At 42.6% G+C, this 21,513-nt stretch overlaps 1 protein-coding gene across 3 annotated transcripts in view; it reads left to right on the forward strand.

Annotated features, from left to right (window-relative positions):
* DGUOK (deoxyguanosine kinase) overlaps positions 1-19,921 on the forward strand; it is a 36,044-nt gene extending 16,123 nt beyond the window's left edge. For 2 of the 3 annotated variants that reach the window (XM_060117332.1, XM_060117333.1), the window contains 5 exons: positions 8,405-8,592; positions 12,709-12,856; positions 18,426-18,541; positions 19,136-19,235; positions 19,681-19,921. In XM_060117332.1, coding sequence (XP_059973315.1) covers positions 8,405-8,592; positions 12,709-12,856; positions 18,426-18,541; positions 19,136-19,235; positions 19,681-19,707 — 579 coding nt within the window. In that variant the 3' untranslated portion in view covers positions 19,708-19,921. Of the gene's footprint in view, positions 1-8,404; positions 8,593-12,708; positions 12,857-18,425; positions 18,542-19,135; positions 19,281-19,680 lie in introns of those variants that run through there. The other variant, XM_060117331.1, reaches the window with a different exon arrangement.
* Positions 19,922-21,513: the final 1,592 nt, after the last annotated feature.

The raw sequence follows: 21,513 nt of genomic DNA on the forward strand, positions 1-21,513 counted from the left end.
TGATACAAATAGATGGAGAGATATACCATGTTCTTGGATTGGAAGAATCAACATTGTGAAAATGACTCTACTACCCAAAGCAATCTACAGATTCAATGCAACCCCTATCAAAATACCACTGGCATTTTTCACAGAACTAGAACAAAAAATTTCACAATTTGTATGGAAATACAAAAGACCCCGAATAGCCAAAGCAATCTTGAGAAAGAAAAACGGAGCTGGAGGAATCAGGCTCCCTGACTTCAGACGATACTACAAAGCTACAGTAATCAAGACAGTATGGTACTGGCACAAAAACACAGATCAATGGAGGAGGATAGAAAGCCCAGAGATAAACCCATGCACATATGGTCACCTTATTTTTGATAAAGGAGGCAAGAATATACAATGGAGAAGAGAGAGCCTCTTCAATAAGTGGTGCTGGGAAAACTGGACAGCTACATGTAAAAGAATGAAATTAGAACACTCCCTAACACTATATGCAAAAATAAGCTCAAAATGGATTAAAGACCTAAATGTAAGGCCAGACACTATCAAACTCTTAGAGGAAAACGTAGGCAGAACACTATGACATAAATCACAGCAAGATCCTTTTGACCCACCTCCTAGAGAAATGGAAATAAAAACAAAAATAAACAAATGGGACCTAATGAAATTTAAAAGCTTTTGCACAGCAAAGGAAACCATAAACAAGACCAAAAGACAACCCTCAGAATGGGAGAAAATATTTGCAAATGAAGAAACTGACAAAGGATTAATCTCCAAAATTTACAAGCAGCTCGTGCAACTCAATATCAAAAACACAAACAACCCAATCCAAAAATGGGCAGAAGACCTAAATAGACATTTCTCCGAAGAAGATATACAGATTGCTAACAAATACATGAAAGAATGCTCAACATCATTAATCATTAGAGGAATGCAAATCAGAACTACAATGAGATATCATCTCACACCAGTCAAAATGGCCATCATCAAAAAATCTACAAACAGTAAATGCTGGAGAGGGTGTTGAGAAAAGGGAACCCTCTTGTACTGTTGGTGGTAATGTAAATTGATACAGCCACTATGGAGAACAGGCTGGAGGTTCCTTAAAAAACTACAAATAGAACTACCATATGACCCAGCAATCCCACTACTGGGCATATACCCTGAGAAAACCATAATTCAAAAAGAGTCATGTACCACAATGTTCATTGCAGCTCTATTTACAATAGCCAGGACATGGAAGCAACCTAAGTGTCCATCAACAGATGAATGGGTAAAGAAGATTTGGCACATATATACATATACAGTTTTTACCTAGCCATAAAAAGAAATGAAATTGAGTTATTTGTAGTGAGGTGGATGGACCTAGAGTCTGTCATACAGAGTGAAGTAAGTCAGAAAGAGAAAAACAAATACCGTATGCTAACATATATATGGAATCTATAAAAAAAAAAAAAAAAAGGTCATGAAGAACCTAGGAGCAAGACGGGAATAAAGACGCAGCCCTACTAGAGAATGGTCTTGAAGATACGGGGCGGGGGAAGGGTAAGCTGGGACAAAGTGAGAGAGTGGCATGGACATATATACACTACCAAATGTAAAATAGATAGCTAGTGGGAAGCAGCCGCATAACACAGGGAGATCAACTCTGTGCTTTGTTACCACCTAGAGGGATGGGATAGGGTGGGTGGCAGGGAGACGCAAGAGGGAAGAGATATGGGGATATATGTATATGTATAACTTTGTTATAAAGCAGAAACTAACACACCATTGTAAAGCAATTATCCTCCAATAAAGATGTTAAAAAAAATCTTAACTCTGTCATATATTGTCGATACTCTCCCCAGTTTGTCATTTTTGCTTTCCTTTTCTGTATGATGTATTTTGCAATATAATACTTCTAAGTTTTTATGTGGTCAAGTCTATTGTTTTCTTCATAGTTACTGCCTTTGATGTGAAAGTTTAAAAAGACCTCTTACAGCCCAAGATTATAAAAACAGGCACTTGTTTTTCTTTCTCTTGCTTTTAAGATTTTATTCTTTGTGTCACTTTAAAAGTTGCAGGAGTCTGATTTTCCCCAAGTTGTTATCTGAATTCCCAGTAATAGTCTTGTTTAGTTTATTCCTGAGTGGTTATATATTTTGTTGTTATTGTGACTGGGATCTGTTTTTCCATCATCTGTTTCAAAGTGGTTATTGCTGTTTGAAAGAAAAGCAGTTGATTGTTGTATGTCTTGTGTGACTTAATTCTCACATTAATTTTTTTTTGCTTTATTTGCTTGAGGTTTTAGAAAATAATAGTTTTCTCTAAATACTAATCATTTGTAAGAGTTTTCCAATATCCAAACCTCATTTCTGTTTTCTTTTGTTGGATAGAAGTTCCAGAACAATATTGAATAATAGCAGTGATGGTAGTCACTTTTATATTTTCTGTGTTTAGTGAAAGTACCTCTAATGTATCATTGTTAAGTTCTGTGCTTGTCATTCATTTCAATAGACCATGTGGAGGAGGTACTTCTATTACTAGAATATTAACTGTTTTTATCAGTAACATATGTTGAGTTTTCATCAAAAGCCTTTTTTAGCATCTAGTGAGATAACCGTGGGATTTTTCTTTCTTTCTTTCTTCCTTTTTAATCTCTTAGTTTTAGTCATAGATTGGATAATGATGTCATCCTCACATTCCTAGAATAAACCCTTTTGGTCATGGTGCACTGTTGCATTAATTTGCTAATATGTTTGGAATTTTGTATGAATCAATTTAATTGGTATTATATTTATGTGTATAGTTTTTGACAGGTTTTACCATCAGGGTTATGAAAATGAATTGGAAGCTTTGTATCATTTTTAGCATAGAAATTATCTATTCCTTCAAGGTGTGACGGAAATCAGTTTTAAAATTACATGGATTCAGTGCTGTTTGGGGGGGATAGTTATTAGACAACTGTTTCTTCCTCAGTTATTATTCAGGGTTTTTAATCAGTTTTGATAATTTTGTTTTCTAGAAAATCGTCCTTTTATTGAGATTTTCAAATTTAATAATGTAAAATTAGTACATGTATTCTTTTATACTTTAAATTCTTCTGTATCAAGAGTTTTTGTATCTTTTGTCTGATGTTGCTTATCTGTGTGAATATTTTGGGAGGAATAGGTTTGATAGATGATTGTCTATTTATTTGTCCTTTTTAAAAAGACCCAATTAATGGATTTTAATTTTTAATTCTATTGGGGCTTGCATTCTAATTCATTAATTTTTGCTTTTAAATTTATTTATTTCTCAGAATTTCTTTGCATTTTTAAAGTTCCGTAGTGTGAATGATTAATTTGTGTATTTTTCCCTTTTTTCTGCCTTAATAATAAAAGCATTTGCAACAGGAAATTTTTTTCATGGGATAAGCTTTGGCCCTGTCTTCTAGATTTTGACATATGAGAATTTAACTGAAATTTCTAAAGAGTTTGTAATTGTAGTTTTAAGTTATTTTTTGCCTAAGATTTCTTTTTAGTGTTTTACATATTCTGAGTAGATTTTGTATGCTTATTATTTTGTTAATTCTAAGTTTATTTTGTTATGATCAATGTGGCTTATACAGTTTCTCGCTGAGGAAACTTACTGAGATTTTCTTCATTGACTATGTATGATCAATTTTGATAAGTGTGCCATGGACTTTTAAGAAGAATATGTATTATCTGTAAGGTATATGTAGTTTGATGTGACATATTTTATAAATTCCAAGATGTCATTGATTCTAAGACATTATCAATTTAGTGACACTTCTAAGGAATAATTAAAATGTCTGTTACGTTTAGTAAGCATTATAAGATGTATCCCAGTTTCAGATATGTGAAAAAAAATAATGATTAAGAGTCTTATCCTCCAAGTTCTTATTTTGAGAGTCTACTGTTTTTTATTAAATTCTGAGAGAAGTGTACTAAAGTTTTATGCTTTTATTGTGTTTTGTCTATTTCTCCTTGTATTTTTAATTGACTTTATATTTTTGTATTTCAGTGCTTTATTAGTCCATGTAAAAAGGTTCATGACTTTTTTGTGGAGTCTTTATTGCTTTACTAGTCTTGTAGCATTTAATGCTTTTTTAAATTTTTAATTAAATTAATTTATTTGGCATGCGGGCTCTTATTGGTGGCATGCGGGATCTAGTTCCATGACCAGGGATCGAACCCGGGCCCCCTGCATTGGGAACATGGAGTCTTAACCACTGGACCACCAGGGAAGTCCCAGTGCTTTTTTTTTCTTAATACAGCTTTGCCACATCTACAGTCGTTTTATTTGCATCTACCTGGTGGATTTTGCTGCCGCTCTACTTTCAGCTAATGTATGTCATCTTGTTTTAGGCGTTTCACCTATGAACAGGATTTTTAGCTTTTACCCAATCTTAGGGTTTGCCTTTCCTGGGAATTTTCCTCTTTTATCATGATTATGTTTAATTTATTCCTGCCACCTTACTTTGTGCTTTCATCTCCTTTTTTTCCTTTTTGCTGTATTTGAATATTTCTTTCATTTTTCTCCCCTTCATTCGTATGGAAATTTTAGTATTTTTACTCTACTAGTGGAAACATTTAAATTAAAAATATACATGTTTAAAACCCACAGATATAGAAGACAAACTTGTGGTTACCAAAGGAGAGAGGGAAGGAGGAGGAACAAATTAGGGATGTAGGATTAACAGGTAAAAACTACCATGTATAAAATAGATGAGGCAACAAGGGTATACTGTACAGCACAGAGAATTATAGCCATTATCTTGTAATAAACTATAATGGAGTATAAATTGCAAAAATACAGAATCACTATGCTGTACACCTGAAACTAATATAATATTGTAAAACAACTATACTTCAATAAAATATGTATATATAAATGTTTAAACCTATTTATCAATGTTAATGGGGTCTCTATGAAAGAAAAAAATAAATTTTACTACTTTTTTTATTACTTTCTTCTCCAGACTCCATCCCCCATGTATAGAAATCTTTAGTTTTATAGATCCAGAATGTTTTTACGTAGTGAAATTTCTCTCTCTCTCTTTTTTTTTTTTTTTTTTTTTCCTGGCCACACCACAAGGCTTGTGGGATCTTAGTTTCCCGACCAGGGATTGAACCTGGATCCCAGCAGTGAAAGTACCAAGTCCTAACCACTGGACCACCAGGAAATTCCCTGAAATTTCTCTTTTAACTATAGAAATTGGCAGTAAACTTCTTCACCACATTCATAATAATTACTTTATACTTAACTGTTCTACTGGTCATTCACTGACCACTGTCTTCTTATTACTTCTTCCCATTTCTTAATTCTTTATTTTGATTCATTTTTCAATTGGTTGAAATATATTTTAGAGGATTTTTTTTTTCAGAACGTGGTTGGTATAATTTCTGAGTGATTGCTTGTCTTAACATGTCTTTAGTTCTGTTGTAGGGAAGTGTTATATGGTTCTGATCTTTTTTTTTAAAATAAGTAATTAATGTTTTCTCCCCTCCTTAAGTTTTTGTTTTGTTTTGCTTTCATGAATTGTTGACATCTTGCTAGGTTAGGTCTGGGTGTGTGTGTGTGTGAAAGCTGTATATGTAAATCTATATTAAATCCTTTCTGGTACTTAGTGAATTTCTCTGGTGGAAAGTCTCACATCTTCAGAGATTTTCTTCAATTTTTTCTTTGATTTTGGCTTCTTTTTCATCTGATCAGTTCCCCCTGACTATAACTCCTAGTTGTAGCATGGTTTTAAACTTCCTTTCTGTTCTAAAATACCTAGAGATATGTCATGTTTCTATTAGACAGTGATTCTCAGTGATGGTGAAATTTGATGAGAAGGAGACCTTATGAGTAGTGGTCTTCCTCTGCTGATCTCTTTTTTTATTGGGGGTGGCATTTCACCATTCTGTATGGGACTTTTATCTCATGAGAAGGAAAACCGTTTGCTTTTGTTAGGTAGCTTTGTCTGAGATATGGGTACTGTGAAGTTGCACATCATTTTAGCCTTTGTTTGAAAAGTTGTTTGATACAAATTTGTATTCACTGCTGTCAGGTAGGACACAAGTGACATTACATCTTGACGTATCTTTTCAGAGAAAAGAAAGAAAAAACGAAAAATACCCTACCACTATATAACAATGTATATTGGATCTCCTAAACTGTATTTCTTTTTATTTCTTTCATAATTTTCTGCTTTTCTTCTCTTAGTTTAGGGGAAATTTCTTGAGTTTATATTCTGTATGATATTCACTAATTAGGTTTACTGCAGTTTACAGTCTGCTGGTTACTATCTTCATTGGGAGTTTTGTTTTGGCAATTGCGTTTTTCTCCTCTAAGAACGTTCTTTTCATATTGCTCCGTTTTGTTTGTTTGTTTTCTGGCCACGCCACGCTGCACATGGGCTCTTAGTTCCCCGACCAGGGATCAAACCCATGCCCCCTGCAGTGGCAGTGCAGAGTCTTAACCAGTGGGCTGCCAGGGAAGTCAGTTGTTCCTCTTTTATGATAGCCTCTTCTTATCAATGTGGCAGTCTCGAGTCCCATTGAGATTTTTTTGTTTCCTCCTGTTTGTGTCAATAGCTGTCTCCTGAGAGGCTGCTTGTCCTGAACACACGGATGGGTCCACTCCTTTGAATTGCTGGATATTTTTATATGCAATGATTGTCCCTCTATCATTTATATGTTTGAAGGGATATTTGCATACGTTCTGTAGCTGAGATAGGTTCTTTAGAAATTGGGTAGCCCTCTGTACAGTTTTTTATTCTGGAACAGGCTCCCTTTGGTAACCCAAAGCCTGCCGGTAGAATCCCCCCGCCTCCCAGTCAACCTAGTGCGTCTGCAATCGCAGTGCCCTGCAGTCCCAGAGCTACGCTGTAACCATGGGCTCCCTCCAGTCTCCGGTGACACCACCAGAGACTCGAGTAGATCCACATTTGTCCTCCTGCCTTAACCTCCAGCTCTCAGCCAGGGGCCATTTGGGAGGCTGGAGTGTGTTTGTGGGCTGCAGGATTGAAGGCAGGGAGGTTGTTCTGTGATCCACTCTGCTCTACACACATGCTCTGCTGAAGCCTTCCAAAGCATAGGACCCCTCTTTGGAATCCAGGGGTGATATTTAGCCAAACTGGACCACCTGTGGTTGTCTAACCTTTCCCCCCACCCCGTGTATTTTTGTCTCTACCTGAAATACTTTCTTCTTAATCCCTATTTGCATCTGTGGAGATTCCATGTATCATTTACTTCCCAGCCTAATTCCACTTTTTCCCAGAAACTTTCTCAGATTCCCTCCACCATACCGTGATCACCCCTTTGTTGTATGTTCTGCTTTATAGTCTAGCTCTCCATATCTTTGTCACCCCCTTTCCGTATGCATTATGAGCTACTTGAGTTTGGGAACCGTGTCTTGCTCACCTTTATATGGAGAAGTATTAGAATGAAGAAGTTAGAGGAAGCCAGTTTTGAGTCCCCATTCAACACTTACCATGAAACTTTGGACAAGTAAGTTCCTTAACCTTTCTGAGTGTATGTTCTCCTCAAGAAAATGGGCATAACAGTCATGATGCTGTTTTGAAGATTAAATGAGATAACATAGCGCAGTGAACATTGAGATAAATCTTAGTTTTGTTTTCTGTACCCCTTAGAGCACCTAGCTCACGTAGCATCTTATCCACACAGGCCTTCAGTTCTTGGTGACTGAATGAACGCAGATCAGAGTGCTTTTCGCAAAACTCACTTTTGCGTTGAGTCAGTGGCAGAGCCCAGGAAAGAATCCAGGGTTCCTGAGTGTCTTAGACACGTTCCCACCTGCACATGCTGAGTAAGTGGGTCTTCACATGCCTTTCATAAAGTGTCTAGAATCGAGGAGGAGGGATTTGCTTTGTTTTTGTTTGTTCATTTGTTTGTTTAACCAACTGTAGCCTTGCTCTAAGAGAGAGAGAACTCGGTTTGGTTGGTTGGATTTTCAAATAATCAGTTACTTTCTTGTCTGGGTTGAAGTTTTAGAAAGAAATAGCCACAAATTGGAAGCTCAGAAGAGAAGCAGCATAGTGTTGCAGTGGAAATGTCTGATTCCAGGTAGCGTTTCAGATGGTTGTTGATTGTTAAGCCCTCCTCCAACACGCTCCACAAACCCACCAATCAGTGAATGTGCCGATGCTATGGGTGGTTCTTCCTCTGCTGTCCCTTGGTAGGCTGAAGGTGGCATTGTCATCTCCCTCGGTCAGACTCTTGTCTCGTAAGGTAGGAAAATCTCTTCCTTGATTATGTAGCTTTGACTAAGCTGAGGGATGTGATGATATCTGTTTAGTGGAAGGAAACTTCTGTGATTGCGTCTCTCATTGATTGTTACCCTTGTGGGCAGGTGGGTAGCGGGTGGTAAACACTGTGAAGTAAACATGCCTTCTAGGAAGTTCTCCTCTTCCATCATTTACCTCTAGGCCGGCACTGCCCCCAGTCTCGGAAACTTGCTGGATATGATGTACCAGGAGCCAGCACGATGGTGCTACACATTCCAGACATTTTCTTTTATGAGCCGCCTGAAAGCACAGTTGGAGCCCTTCCCTGAGAAACTCTTAGAGGCCAAGAAGGCAGTACAGATCTTTGAGAGGTCTGTATACAGCGACAGGTAAGACCCTGAGCCCTCCGCCCGTCACAGGCTCTGTGCTTAGCGCTGCATGTTTTCTCCTCTTGCTCAGACTCTGCACTGCTCTTGTCATTGAAAATTATACTTGAAAAAAGTGTCTTTTTAAAGACAACACTCTACAGATTTGTTCAGACTTATAATTTCACAGTTACCATATATGTCAAGAAAGGAGACTGCGTTTTTCATAATCTGAATGCATTTAATTTCTCACATTGGCACTGATTATGTTTCCTTATTCTTTCCTAGCATAGAAGCAGGCGGGTAGCTACCTAGTATAACCATTACATGCTAAAAGGCACAGAATAGACACTTAAGTAGCAGCATATGTTCTAGCAAACCAAATGAATCAGTGGTTGGTTATCACCTGGAAGAAAAAAGCAGTCGGAATTAAAATGTGTTCCTAAAATGACAGGAGAAAGAAATTTATCCCTTTTTAAAAATTCTTCAAGAAAGGATTTCTGAGTAGAAATAGCAGATTTGTAAAATTGGCTTCTGTCTTGGATTTAACCTTTTTTGATCCTTTGTTGTGTGGCAGGGCTTATTGTTGGCCAGAGTCTGTAAGGGACATCCAGTCTCTTACAGGTCAGACGAAGAGCATCATCCTGACCACCTGAGGGAGTGAGACGGGGAGTCACTTTTAATGAAAGCTAGCAGATAGCTTGGGAATTCAGCCCATCTGTTCTAGAGGCGCTAGTCCATCTATGCTCTGGAATTCCTGGTTCTGCCACAAAACCAGTCTCTGACTTGTGTATAATCCATTTGAAGATGAAGTGAGGGTGCCTTAATCTGGACATCACTGAGGGTTTTTTATCTGAAGGTGATGAGTGATGACCTCTGTCAGTGTGAAATGGTGGCTTAAAGCCTGATAGTCTATATTAAGCCCCCTGAGTTACCAGAATGGAAAATGGTGCCTTTTTATTGTCCATTCACTTCTGAAAACACCAGATTGCTTACCCATTTAATTCCAAATTAGAAAAACTAGCTGTGCTCCTTAGTGCTCCCATAAAGCCTCCTGGAGGGAAAAAAATAAGGATACATTTGTAAATGTACTGTGACTTTTTTTTTAGACATTACTTAAAAATCATTCAAGATATGTAAAACAAACCCTATAGACTAGGCATCCCTTCTCTGTGGACCCCAAGAGAGAGCCTACTCTTTATAAAAGCGAAATATGTGAATTATAAATGGTTGGGCTATAGATTTTAGTTCTTTTTCAACTGTTGGATATACTACTACCTATTTTCCTTTCCCCTCTCCCAAGCCATGCCTCTTGAATTAGGAAGATGAATTACATATTACTACCTGCTTGGAAACATATTCACCATCTTTTTTTTTTTTTTTTTTTTTTTGGCCTCGCTGTGCAGCATGTGGGATCTTCCCTGACCAGGGATCGAACCCGTGTCCCCTGCAGTGGAAGCCCCGAGTCTTAACCACTGGACAACCAGGGAAGTCCCTACCACCAGTCTTTTGATTTCCAGCCCTTTAATGAGATAGACATGTGAGAGACCCCTTAGAAATAGAAATACTTTGTTTAGAAGGTACAAGATCTTGGGACTTCCACTCCTTTAAACATTTATCCATCTATTCATTTGCTCGGCACAGATTTGTTGAATGCCGCCTGTGTTTAGGCACTGGACAGCAACAGTCAGCAGAGCAGACCCAGTCCCTGCTTTCACGGTGACCTTAGTCTAACAGGGAACTTTGAGACTGCACGTGTGCTCACGTGTGTCATATGTGTTCCAAAGCAGGAATATGGCTTGTTTGGGAGAGTGGATGACAGGGAGGGAGACATCTAAATCTTTTCTGTTTGAGTTGAAAGAAAATAATAGCATGTGGTTTTAGAGCAGGGACCGTTACGCCTAGGTCTTTAAGCTGGTTCTTCCCTGCAGCCCCTGCATCCGGGCTGCAGGGTTCCCTCCCCTCAGCAGGCAGCACCACGGCCTTCTATGCCCTCTTACCCCTTCACCACCAGCTCTGCAGAAATAAAGAAGTGCTCATCTTCAAAAAAGGCGAGGGCCCTTTTATAGGACTTACTAACAGATATTTACTTTCTCTTTATAAGATCTTAATTTCCATGTTACCTGTGAAGAAGCTGAAAACATTTTTCAGATACTGAATTAGAAATTCGCCTCTTTTCTTTGTTGCCTTCAGCTAGGCTGTAGCTAAGCCATTCCAGGCTGGAAGAGTTGACTTCTGGAGCTCCCAAATCAGTGCCTTCATAGCCTAACGATGAAGTAGTTACAGTGACAGCTAAGGTGTCTTGAGTACTGTGTGCCAGTCACTCTTGTAAGCACCTTGTGAGTGTGCCTACAGTCCTCACTGTACAGTCCTCACAACTCTGTGAGTTAGGTTCAACTGTTATCTTTTTTTTTTAATTTATTTATTTTTATTTTATTTATTTATTTTTGGCTGCGATGGATCTTCATTGCTGCGTGCGGGCTTTCTCTAGTTGCAGCGAGCAGGGGCTACTCTTCATTGCAGTGTGCAGGCTTCTCATTGTGGCGGTTTCTCTTGTTGCGGAGCACAGGCTCTAGGCGCGTGGGCTTCAGTAGTTGTGGCACGTGGGCTCAGTAGTTGTGACTCGTGGGCTCTAGAGCACAGGCTCAGTAGTTTGGCACACGGGCTTAGTTGCTCCGTGGCATGTGGGATCTTCCCTGACCAGGGCTTGAACCCATGCCCCTTGCCTTGGCAGGCGGATTCTTAACCACTGTGCCACCAGGGAAATCCTCAACTGTTATCTTTGTACAGAGGGAGAAGCAGGCTGAGAGTTTGATGTCTTGCCCCTGGTGACACGGCTAGTGAATTTTGAAGCCAGGCCAGACTCAGGAGTGTGACTCTGCAAGCCATTCTCTTATTGCAACACTCGCAGCCTTGCAGTGTATACTTCCCTGAGCCATTCATAGATAAGGATTCTGAATTTCATTTTCCCAGAAGTAGCCAGTGGCTGAGCGTTGCCTTAGAAACCGGAGTTCATTGTTCAGGATGTAAATTGTGTTTTGTATCCAGATGCCTGAGGTTTGAAAGCAGAACTGACCCTCCTGACATGATGGTTTCTAGTTAACTCGTATTTCCTATCCACCAGATGCTCCTTTAGTTATGGAAGTAAGCAAGGGGCAAAACTAGTTTGATTTTTAGGCTTAGCTTTCTTGTATCTGGATTAGAAGCTCAGAAGCAGAGGAAGCAAGAGCTTCTATGTGCTTGCTTTGGAGGAGGGTCTGCTTTCTTGGTAACAGTGCAGTTAGTAGGAAGTGCGTTTACTGCTCCATAGGTGACACCACTTAAATACAGTTCCTGCTCTACTGCTCAAGTAGACAAAAGGGTGGCTCAGTAGCCTGGAGACTCAGAAGCCTTGAGTCCTTAAATTAAAAGTGGCGGGTGCTTTATACTAGATTGGCTTTTGGTTTGGGGGTTTACTTGCAGTAATAATAAGGCAATCTTAAAAGTTTGAGTCTACATGCAAGTTTGAGTTTACATGCACCATTTGCTATATGTTTTGACTGGTTTCCAGCAGGGAAAATGGTTAGCAACCAATGATATTCTCTTTCAGTGTCCCTTTTCTTCCAGTGGATTAATCCATCCAGAGAGCTGTGATTTTGGCCTCTAAAGTCTAAATTCTCTTCTCATCTTAGTGTTGAGCAAGGAGGGAGAGACATAGGTGAAGAATTCAGATTTCTTAAAGATGGATGAGGGACCAGAAAGGTTAAGTGTCAACTATACTTCAGTTAGAAAAGAAAAAGAGGGCTTCCCTGGTGGAGCAGTGGTTGAGAGTCTGCCTGCCGATGCAGGGGACGTGGGTTCGTGCCCCGGTCCGGGAAGATCCCACATGCCGCAGAGCGTCTAGGCCCGTGAGCCATGGCCGCTGAGCCTGCGCATCCAGAGCCTGTGCTCCGCAACAGGAGAGGCCACAATAGTGAGAGGCCCGTGTACCGAAAAAAAGAAAAAAAAAGATTGATGAGGTGCTAGAAAGGTTAAGTGGTTTGGACAGACATGGAACAAGTTGGTTATTGATGTTTTTTTTTTGCTTCTCTCTCTCTTCGGCCTTTCATTCCATTTCCCATTCTCCTCCCCTCTCCCCTTCCTACTTACATTTCCAATCAGGTATATCTTTGCAAAGACTCTTTTTGAAAATGGTTCCCTCAGTGACATCGAATGGCATATCTATCAGGACTGGCATTATTTTCTCCTGCAGGAGTTTGCCAGCCGGCTCAGATTACATGGCTTCATCTACCTCCAGGCTGCTCCCCAGGTAACACCGAATTTAAAGCCTTAGACTTTAGGGCCATATGAAACTTAAGAGGTGATGTTCTCTGAGCCCCTGATTTTCCAGTTGGAGAAAGTCGATGGTGGGTATTACCTGGAGCACGGAGAGCCATGGATGCGTACCCTCCCATCCTAGCGTGAGCACCCACAGGCTTTCTGAAATAGAGGGCTAAAGCCAATGACTGTGCATAGAAAGTGTCCTTCTTGATGTAGCAACCACATAGAGAAAATTGGGCTTTATGTTTATCACCAGGGTCTGAAGGTTCGACCCTCTGATCAGCTAACCTGCAGCCAGTTGCCTTAGCTTTTCCTTCCCTCTAACTGGGTCATCAGAGTCTGTGATGGTCTTGATGGCTTCCTGAATAGCACGTCAGGCGGAGGAAAAGGGTTTCCTCACCTCATCCTGATACCATCCTAATTTATAGTCTCCTTTTGAACCTTAAGGGTGCCACTGGTAAGGCAAGATGGACTGTGGAAGTTGCATCCCATGACCCTCTGACTTGGACCGTGGAGCCAGCCCAGCACACAGTAGGGTGATGTTATGGCAGGAGCACTGGAGTCTCTGGAGATAGCAGTGATCCTTGGCTCTGCCAACAGGCAGTGACCGTGCTCAGGCCCTGGAAACCTTTCCCCAGAGGGGTCCTTGTCTGTCAAATCCAGTGTCTCAGACTAGTGATCTCTAAGGGCTCTTCCGGAGTGGGGGTCAAGGCAGGGGGTATTTTTTGAGGGATGTGTTGTTCTCACCTTTTTAGACAACTATCTGATATATGGTCAAATGCCAGATATACCACATTATCTTGGGAGGGAAAGCTCCCTTCAGGCTAGAGGCCGTGCTTCTAGAGACAGGACTGAGTCTTGTGGAAGGGGGAAGGCTGAGAGCAGATTGACTGATCAGAAAACGGGTGGGAGAGCCCCAGTTGCACAGGCTCACAGGAGCCAGAGACGAGAGGACCGGATGGAAGGGCCTGACCAGTTTGAATGCCTTGGGTGTGACAGGGACCAGGTATCGGGGCTCTTTGTGTCAGGAGCTTCTGAAGATTGTGAGGCAGAAGCTAGATCATAGGAGGAAATAAAGAGATTCCACGGGAGTAAATAGGGTCTCAGGTTTAAAGTTAAACTCAGCTAGAGATGCAGTGAAGCCAGAGGGCTGAGAGCCTTCTGTGAAAATAATGAAGCTGAAAGTAGCTGCCTTGCTTATTTATGACTTCTTGCACAGTAGTCTTCATTGCCTGGGAGCAGGAATAGAGGAGGCCAATTATGAGGGTGACTCTACTGTAGGGGTGGGGATTGGTGTCAGATTAGGGGAAAAGGAGGCCCCTGCCAGAAGGATGGTTTGAAGTAGCTGAGTGTGGGGTTCAGGATGAGAGGAAACTTCCGGCCCCCAGGAGGGCTCGTGGATGAGTCAGAGCCTTGTGGACCTGAACTGAGTGAAGACTGTGGTTGGATTTTGAAGAGGTGACAGGTTTCCAGTAGGAGTTCATGGGATGAATAGTTGAAAGCAGAAGTAGGTTGAGGGGCTAAGCATTAAGAGAAGAATTGAAAGTACTGACCTGGCCTTTTCCTGGTTCTTAACCTAACCTAACCTAACCTAACCTGCTGGGACACTGGGACCCAGCAAGGGAAGGAAGAACGTCTTCCTCACTTCTTTGTGTACTTGGAATGACTTTGTGAGAAGAGACGGTGATGATGACGGTGGTGGTGACTGTTATTTTTATGGTGTGGCTGATACATCTTTTTGGAGAGACGAACTGAGGCATTTCAGCTGGGGTACAATAAGGGTTGAAGGATTACTGCAACTTGATGGTAGAAAAAAATAGCTGATTCATTTTGATATTGAATGGGGATTTGGGTGCTGTGTTGATGGCATTAGAGCCAGGAATGTCGATATCCTTCCCCTGAAGTCACCACGGACCTCTTCTGTGAGACCCAAAGGGAACTACACCTAAGAGAGAGCAGAACAGAAGTGAAAACATCTCTGTGTAGAAAGCTGCGCAAGTGTTCAATCCCCTGGCAGATGCTACGTTCAGCGCTCGAGGGATGGGCTCAAGTGGGGCCTTTTGCTCTTTCCCACCTACTCTCCCCTAAATTGTAAAAAGCAAGCGGGCCAACAGTAAAAAATCAGAAGAGAAATGGCTGGGCCTCAGTGGCCCATGGAATCAGGAAGAAAGAGTGCAGCTGGCCAGTGTGCCTCCAAGAGCCAGGCCGTGTTTGCAGCCTGGACACAGCGTGCTGCAAAGGCCTGGGAACAAGTGGCATCTGGATGCTGGGCTTGGGAAGCACAGTGGCCAGACGCACTAGCAGGCAGTGTCCAGTTGCTGTCTCTGGCTTCAAGCAGTCTGGACAGCAGCTCTTCCGGGGGTGGGGATGCGGCGGGCAGGGGAGTGGAGCAGCAGCTGCCATGTCCAGCTGCACTGTCTTTCCTGTTCACGTTCAGTGTGTCCTCCCCACGAGGGCTGAGGTACAGAGGGCCCAGACTAAAGCACTGTCTGCACAGGTTTTTTTTTTTTTTTAAGAACTTGTTGTAACCATATCAGTAAAGCAACAATTATGCCAAATGCTCAAAATAGAAGTTTACCTAGGCTTCTGGAGGGAAGAAAAGTTTGCTCTATTAAGCAAATTAACAGTGCAAAGGGAAATGTTAGCCCAGTTTAGCAGGAGAGACTTTAGCATCAATGTTTGCCTGCCAGCAATGAATGAATAATTATAGCTTTTATAAAAAGAATTGCTCTGCCCTGTGTATAATTGAAACCATAAAGCCACATTCTAAAAAATACGCATTTTCATTAATTCTGATAATATTTTTCTCTCAGGAAAATTAGGTAGCTTTGCTATATTTAGAAATCCTGAAGCTACCTTGCTGGCAGGAATGTGAATTGGTCAGCCTCTAAGGAGGCGGTTTGGCAGCGTATACTAGCAGTGCACATACTTTTGACCTATTAATCATGCTCTTTGGAATTTACTCCATAAATATGCTCCCACGTAGGCAAAATGGTGCATGTGCAAGGCAACATTGTTTACAATAGCAAGTTATTGTAAACAGCCCAGTAGTCATCAGTAGGGACCGGTGGAATAGATTATGCGCCATCCATGCACTGATAAATTCTGAAGTCATGAAAAAGAGCTAGAAAGTACTATACTGACATGTAACAATCTTCAAGACGTTAAGTAAAGAAAAATAAGAACTAAGTGCATCGTAGGAGACCTTTTACATGTATGGGTTTTTTTTTAAAGGTGGGGTTAAGAATGTGAGATGCATGCATCTTTCTGAAAGTATACAACAAGTCACTAACATCTGTCCTCAGTGGGGCGGAGAACTGGGTAGCAGGAAGTCGGTGGTGTGAAGCTGTGTGATGGGCAGACAGGGGAACACGGGGAGACATCTGGAAGCGGTCAGCGATGAGGATGAGGATGCCAGTAGGGGCAGGATGACCGGAGGAGGAAGAGGAGGTCCAGAGTGAAGGAAAGCAGGAATGGGAAAGAGTCAAGTAGGAGCGAAAGGTCGCTAGAGACAGACTAGGTCAGAGATGGAAACGTTCCGTGAGCATGTGCAGCCAATATTTATCGACCACCTGCTCTACCAGGCCCTGCGCTCAGCCCTGAACCAGACGGACTCTGGCCTGCCTCCTGGGTCTCCCCCAGTCACTGTGCCCTCAGAGCACCCTGTGCAGACCTCCCTCAGTCACCTGATACAGCTGAAATACCACCGGGGGTCTGTGTGTGTCCAGGGCCTAGCGTAGCGCCTGGCCGCAGAGTGGTGCTGAGTAAAATGGCACCAGAGGTAACGGCAGAGCCCTGCCTCTTCCGGGAAGCGCCTCTGACCGCCTGAGCCCAAATGCTGCCTCCCTTATCCGACCGCCGCACTTAAGATCCAAACCTCCCAGTTCAGCACTTGATTTGCTATTTTGCGTATGTCGTTTTACTTGTTATCTAACTAGATTATAGAATCCCTAGGACAAGGACTTCATCTAAGTTTAGAGCAGTTCTTAATTCAGGGGAAAGAGATGAAAAGGGATAAGTGCTAAAAGTATTAACATGTTAGATCCGTGTTAATCAGTTTGAAAAGTTGGACATAAGATCATAAATGAAATGTGTTTTTATGATTTTCTTTCCTTAGAGGAAAGATGGGACAAGAGGGAAACAGCAAAGACTGTGCATCTTTAGGGATATTGTACCCTGCGTTTGGAGATCAAGTTTACATTTGGCAATAAAGTTTAAATGTTTGAAAGAGAGAAGTCCTAAATCAGTGAGTTAATGTACTTGTGCTTCCCAGGACAGGTGACATTGAATAATAAAGCATTTGCCAGGCAGAGAGAGGAGGGAAGGCAATTCAGGCAAAGCAAACATTCAGAGCAAAAGCTTTGAGATGTGGAAGAGCTTGATCTGTACCACGGGCAGGAGGTCAAGTCTGGCTGAAGCCGTGGGTCCAGGGGAGGAAGGAGCTAAGGAAGGTGAAAGTGGAGAGTTAGGAGGGGTGGCCAGACTCCGGGAGTGGCCTTGTATGACCAGTAGAGGAGAAGCTGACATTCCCTGAGCCACTGTGCTTCAAACTTTCTGGTCAGAGTGAAACTGTGCACGCTCTGGAAGGAGTGGAGGATGGAGAGTTGGTCTCAGCCTCACTTATTTCACTTCTTTACCTTTAACCTGTGCAGAATTTGCATTGTGCCCCAGAGTGAGTGTTTGACATGATGTGAAAGAGATGTTTCAAATTACTTACCCTTTGGTAAATATGATGTTACGCATACTTACTTGAATCCAGGCTGAAGGCGATAAGGACCCTGTGAGGGATTTTAAGCAAGGAGAGGAATACCGTTGCAGTCACCCCTCCATATCTGCAGACACAGACGCCGCTGATGCGGGGAGCCCACTGTCATTTCATACACATCAGGGACTTGAGCAGCCTTGGATATTTGTATCCTCAGGGGGTCCTGGAACCAACCCCCGCTCACCACAGATACTGAGGGACAGCTGTATATTGGAATACTCTGGAAGGGTGGGCTGAGCAGGAAAGCTGGGAGGAGGGACAGCATTTGCCAGGACCTTGACGGGCTCCCCCTGTAAATCCTCACAGCGACCCTGGGACTGATGAAGGGGGAGGAGGTGGAAGCCCACCCAGCAGGCCCCGCTGCTGCCTGCTGAAGACGGGAATCTAACCCTGGACTTTCAGACTTTAGGGCCTGTGCTCCTTCCACATGCTTCACCGCTTCCGGGAGGCAGGGAGCCAGAAGGCGCGTGCTCGTAGTCCAGGTGAGAGAGGCTGAGGGCCTGCCCAGGGCAGAGGGGAGAGAGGCGAGGTGAGAGCCCGCTGAAGAGAGATTGAAGAGAACTCGGGGACTTCCTGGATGTGGCCGGGAGGAGGAAAAGAGGTTAATTCCAGGTTCCCAGGGTAGGTGATGTTTGTTATTAACCTGTGGTTGAATAAGAAAACAAGGCAGCAGAAGCAAAGTCGTCGTGCTAGTGCCCAGGATAGACATGGCAAGTGGGTCTGAGAGCACCCCAGCTTTTGTAACAGCCGAAATAACCAAAGAGCTCAGCAGATCCTGGGGATTGTCTTCCAGGTTTGTTTGAAGAGACTACGCCTGAGGGCCAGGGAAGAGGAGAAAGGAATTGAGTTGGCGTATCTTGAGCAGCTTCACGCTCAGCACGAAGCCTGGCTTGTCCGCAGAACAACCCCGTAAGTGGAGAAGAGTGCAGCAGTGGACAGAGGCCTGCCTTCCTGCAGCCGGTCATTAAAATACAGGAAGTTCAACATGCAGCCCCTAAGCAGGTTCAGAATGTTCTGGAAGCGGTTGGAATTGTCAAGCATTATCCAAATCAGAAATTTAACATTGGATATAATCTATATATTCCAAGAAACTTGTTATTAGATTCTGTTTCTCCAGCTTTTTTGTTTTTTGACATCCCCTGACTGACCATGGTGATTGATGATGATGACATAGTTGGCTCAGGGTAAAGGGCTGAAAAAGTTTAGAGAAATTGTCAGTGTACTAAGTTGACATTCCTAGTTTCAGCCTTTCCTCCCTTCAGGCTTGATGTGGTGTCCATTTAAATGTTTGAGGCCCTGACCTTCAGTATCAGTCTCAAGACTAAAGAGGAATTTCAGCCTCATCTTCCCAGCCAGCTTTATTGAATCCTTTATTTAAGCTACTGTTTACATGAAATTTCCTTAAGAAGGTATGTGGCCTTAGATCTGTTCTGAATTAAGGCTGGTGAGTGTGTGAAACCTGCCATCTTTCTTCTGTTCCCTAAATGTTCGTGCTTCTTACAGGCTCCACTCTGAGGCCCTGCTGGACATTCCAGTGCTGGTGTTGGATGTCAATGACGATTTTTCTGAAGAAGTAACCAGACAAGAAGCGCTCATGAAGAGGGTGGGGAAGACCTTAACTCCTGCTTTCTAGTAGTTTTCCTTGTTTGCACGTTTATTGCTTCAGACTTCAGTATGGGCCCCGTGCATTGTGCCTCAAATTGCATTTCACACTCCAAAGCCTGTGGGGCCTTGTAGAAGTTACTAATGTAATCCCTATTCTCGATAATATTTGGGGCCAGTAACTTAAATACCTGACTTGTAACGTGTGCTTTCCAGCTGACTCCCTCCTCTAAGGTGTTCTAGAAGTAGGGAAAGGAGACTTCTGGATTCTCTCCAGCTCTGCCACTTGATACCGTAGGACCCTGGGCAGGTCACATTTCCTTTCCATACCTATTTTCCCTTCCTCACAAAAACTCATGGGCTTGGCTACATATGCATTATGGATGGACTATTGTGTTGTCTCCTGAAAATGTGAAATTAACTTCTGGTTGTTCCCTTTCCCACAGGTAAACACCTTTGTAAAGAATCTATAACCAGTACCAGGATGTTCTAGCTGTGATCTGGGCTCTCTGACTTTTTGAAGCCAGAAGAATACCAAGTCACCCACCTTCCCATCCCCACTTCCATCTCCTTTTACACCTAGAGTGCTCTGACATGCAGGGGTTAGGTTTCTGTTATCCTTGGACCCTGCCTTTGTCTTCTTTTATATCTCAAGGACTTCTTAAATAAAGTCTACATTTTTGTGGATTTTGCTATCCAGTTCATTTCTTTCAGCGTGTATCTACGGGTGCCTGCTCTGAGCTCCCCTCTAGACTGGCCATTTTCACGTGAGAAAAGTCTTTGCTTTTCTTCTTCTTGAATGCTTCACCAGCCAGACTTCCCTGTGTGTTCACTGGCTCCTTCTGACATGCCAGGGCGGGAACTGCTTCTAGGACCCCTAACCAAGCTCTGCCTTAGGCATGAAGCAGGGAAGTACAGTGACTCAGGAGTGGGTGGTTGCTCACGTGTGAGTCCCCAGAGCCAGGAAATGGAGCCCGAACTCCAGGAAGCTCTGCTGTCTCTTCCCAGCCAGCACTCTTGGTTTGGGGGATGGGGTGGGATTTAGACCTTTGTCTTAGAGCTGGAGAACCTGGATGAAAGAAAGGGAGGGAAGGAGGGAGAGAGCAAATCATGAGCCTAAAAGTTCCGCATCTGATATTTAGGGTTCGGTCATCCTGGCACTCTGGCCTGCTCCAAACACCTGACCCAGTGCGTTTCAGGTGACCTTAATGGAGTGAATCTGTCTATGCTGGAAAGAAAGAAAATTTTTTGTGTTGCACTTCAAGCTTCAAGGACAGTTTATTGTTAAGAGAGAAAAATACATGGCTCTATAGAATGGAAGTGCTTCATTGAAAGAAGACTGCAGGTCCACGATTCACCGGCATCGGAATTCCTGCACTGAGCCCTTGACAGTTGCACAGGCCTGCAGGAAAATGAATGAGCTTGGGACCCAGAGTGTCCCAGGAGACAAACCTGTGTTTCCCTTGATGCTTGGGAGAACGAGTGTGAGATTGGTTTCTAACAAATGTGGGATGTTTTGAAATAGCACGGCATTTCTTTATCCTACTTTAAAAAAAATTTTTTTTTAAATTTATTTTTGGCTGCCTTGGGTCCTCATTGCTGTGCGCGGGGACTACTCTTTGTTGTGGTGCGCAGACTTCTCATTGTGGTGGCTTCTCTTGTTGCGGAGCACAGGCTGTAGGTGCACGGGCTTCAGTAGTTGTGGCTCGCGGGCTCTCTAGAGCATGGACTCAGTAGTTGTGGCGCACAGGCTTAGTTGCTCCGCAGCATGTGGGATCTTCCCGGACCAGGGCTCGAACCCATGTCCCCTGCATTGGCAGGCGGATTCTTAACCACTGCACCACCAGGGAAGCCCCTATCCTGCTTAAAACAATTTTAACAGCTTTACTGAGATGTAATTCACATACCATACAATTCACCCATTTAAAGTGTACAATTCAGTAGTTTTTAGTATAATCATAGGGTCGTGCAACCATCACCACAATCAATTCTAGAATGTTTTCATCACCCTCAGAAGAAATGCCACACCAGCGGCTGTCACTCCCCCACGATCCCCACCCACATGCGCCCCACCCTGGGCAATCACCAGTCTACTTTCTGTCTCTACTGATTGGCCTATTCTGGACATTGCATATAAATGGAATCACATAATATGTGGCCTCTTGTGACTGGCTTCTTTCACTTTAAGGTTTTCAAGCTTCATCCAAGTTGTAACACGTATCAGTACTTCATTCCTTTGTATGACTAAATATTTCGTTTTGTGAATATACCACATTTTG

The sequence above is a fragment of the Mesoplodon densirostris genome, chromosome 14 (assembly GCF_025265405.1).
Source record: "Mesoplodon densirostris isolate mMesDen1 chromosome 14, mMesDen1 primary haplotype, whole genome shotgun sequence".
In the NCBI taxonomy this organism is placed as follows: Eukaryota; Metazoa; Chordata; class Mammalia; order Artiodactyla; family Ziphiidae; genus Mesoplodon; species Mesoplodon densirostris.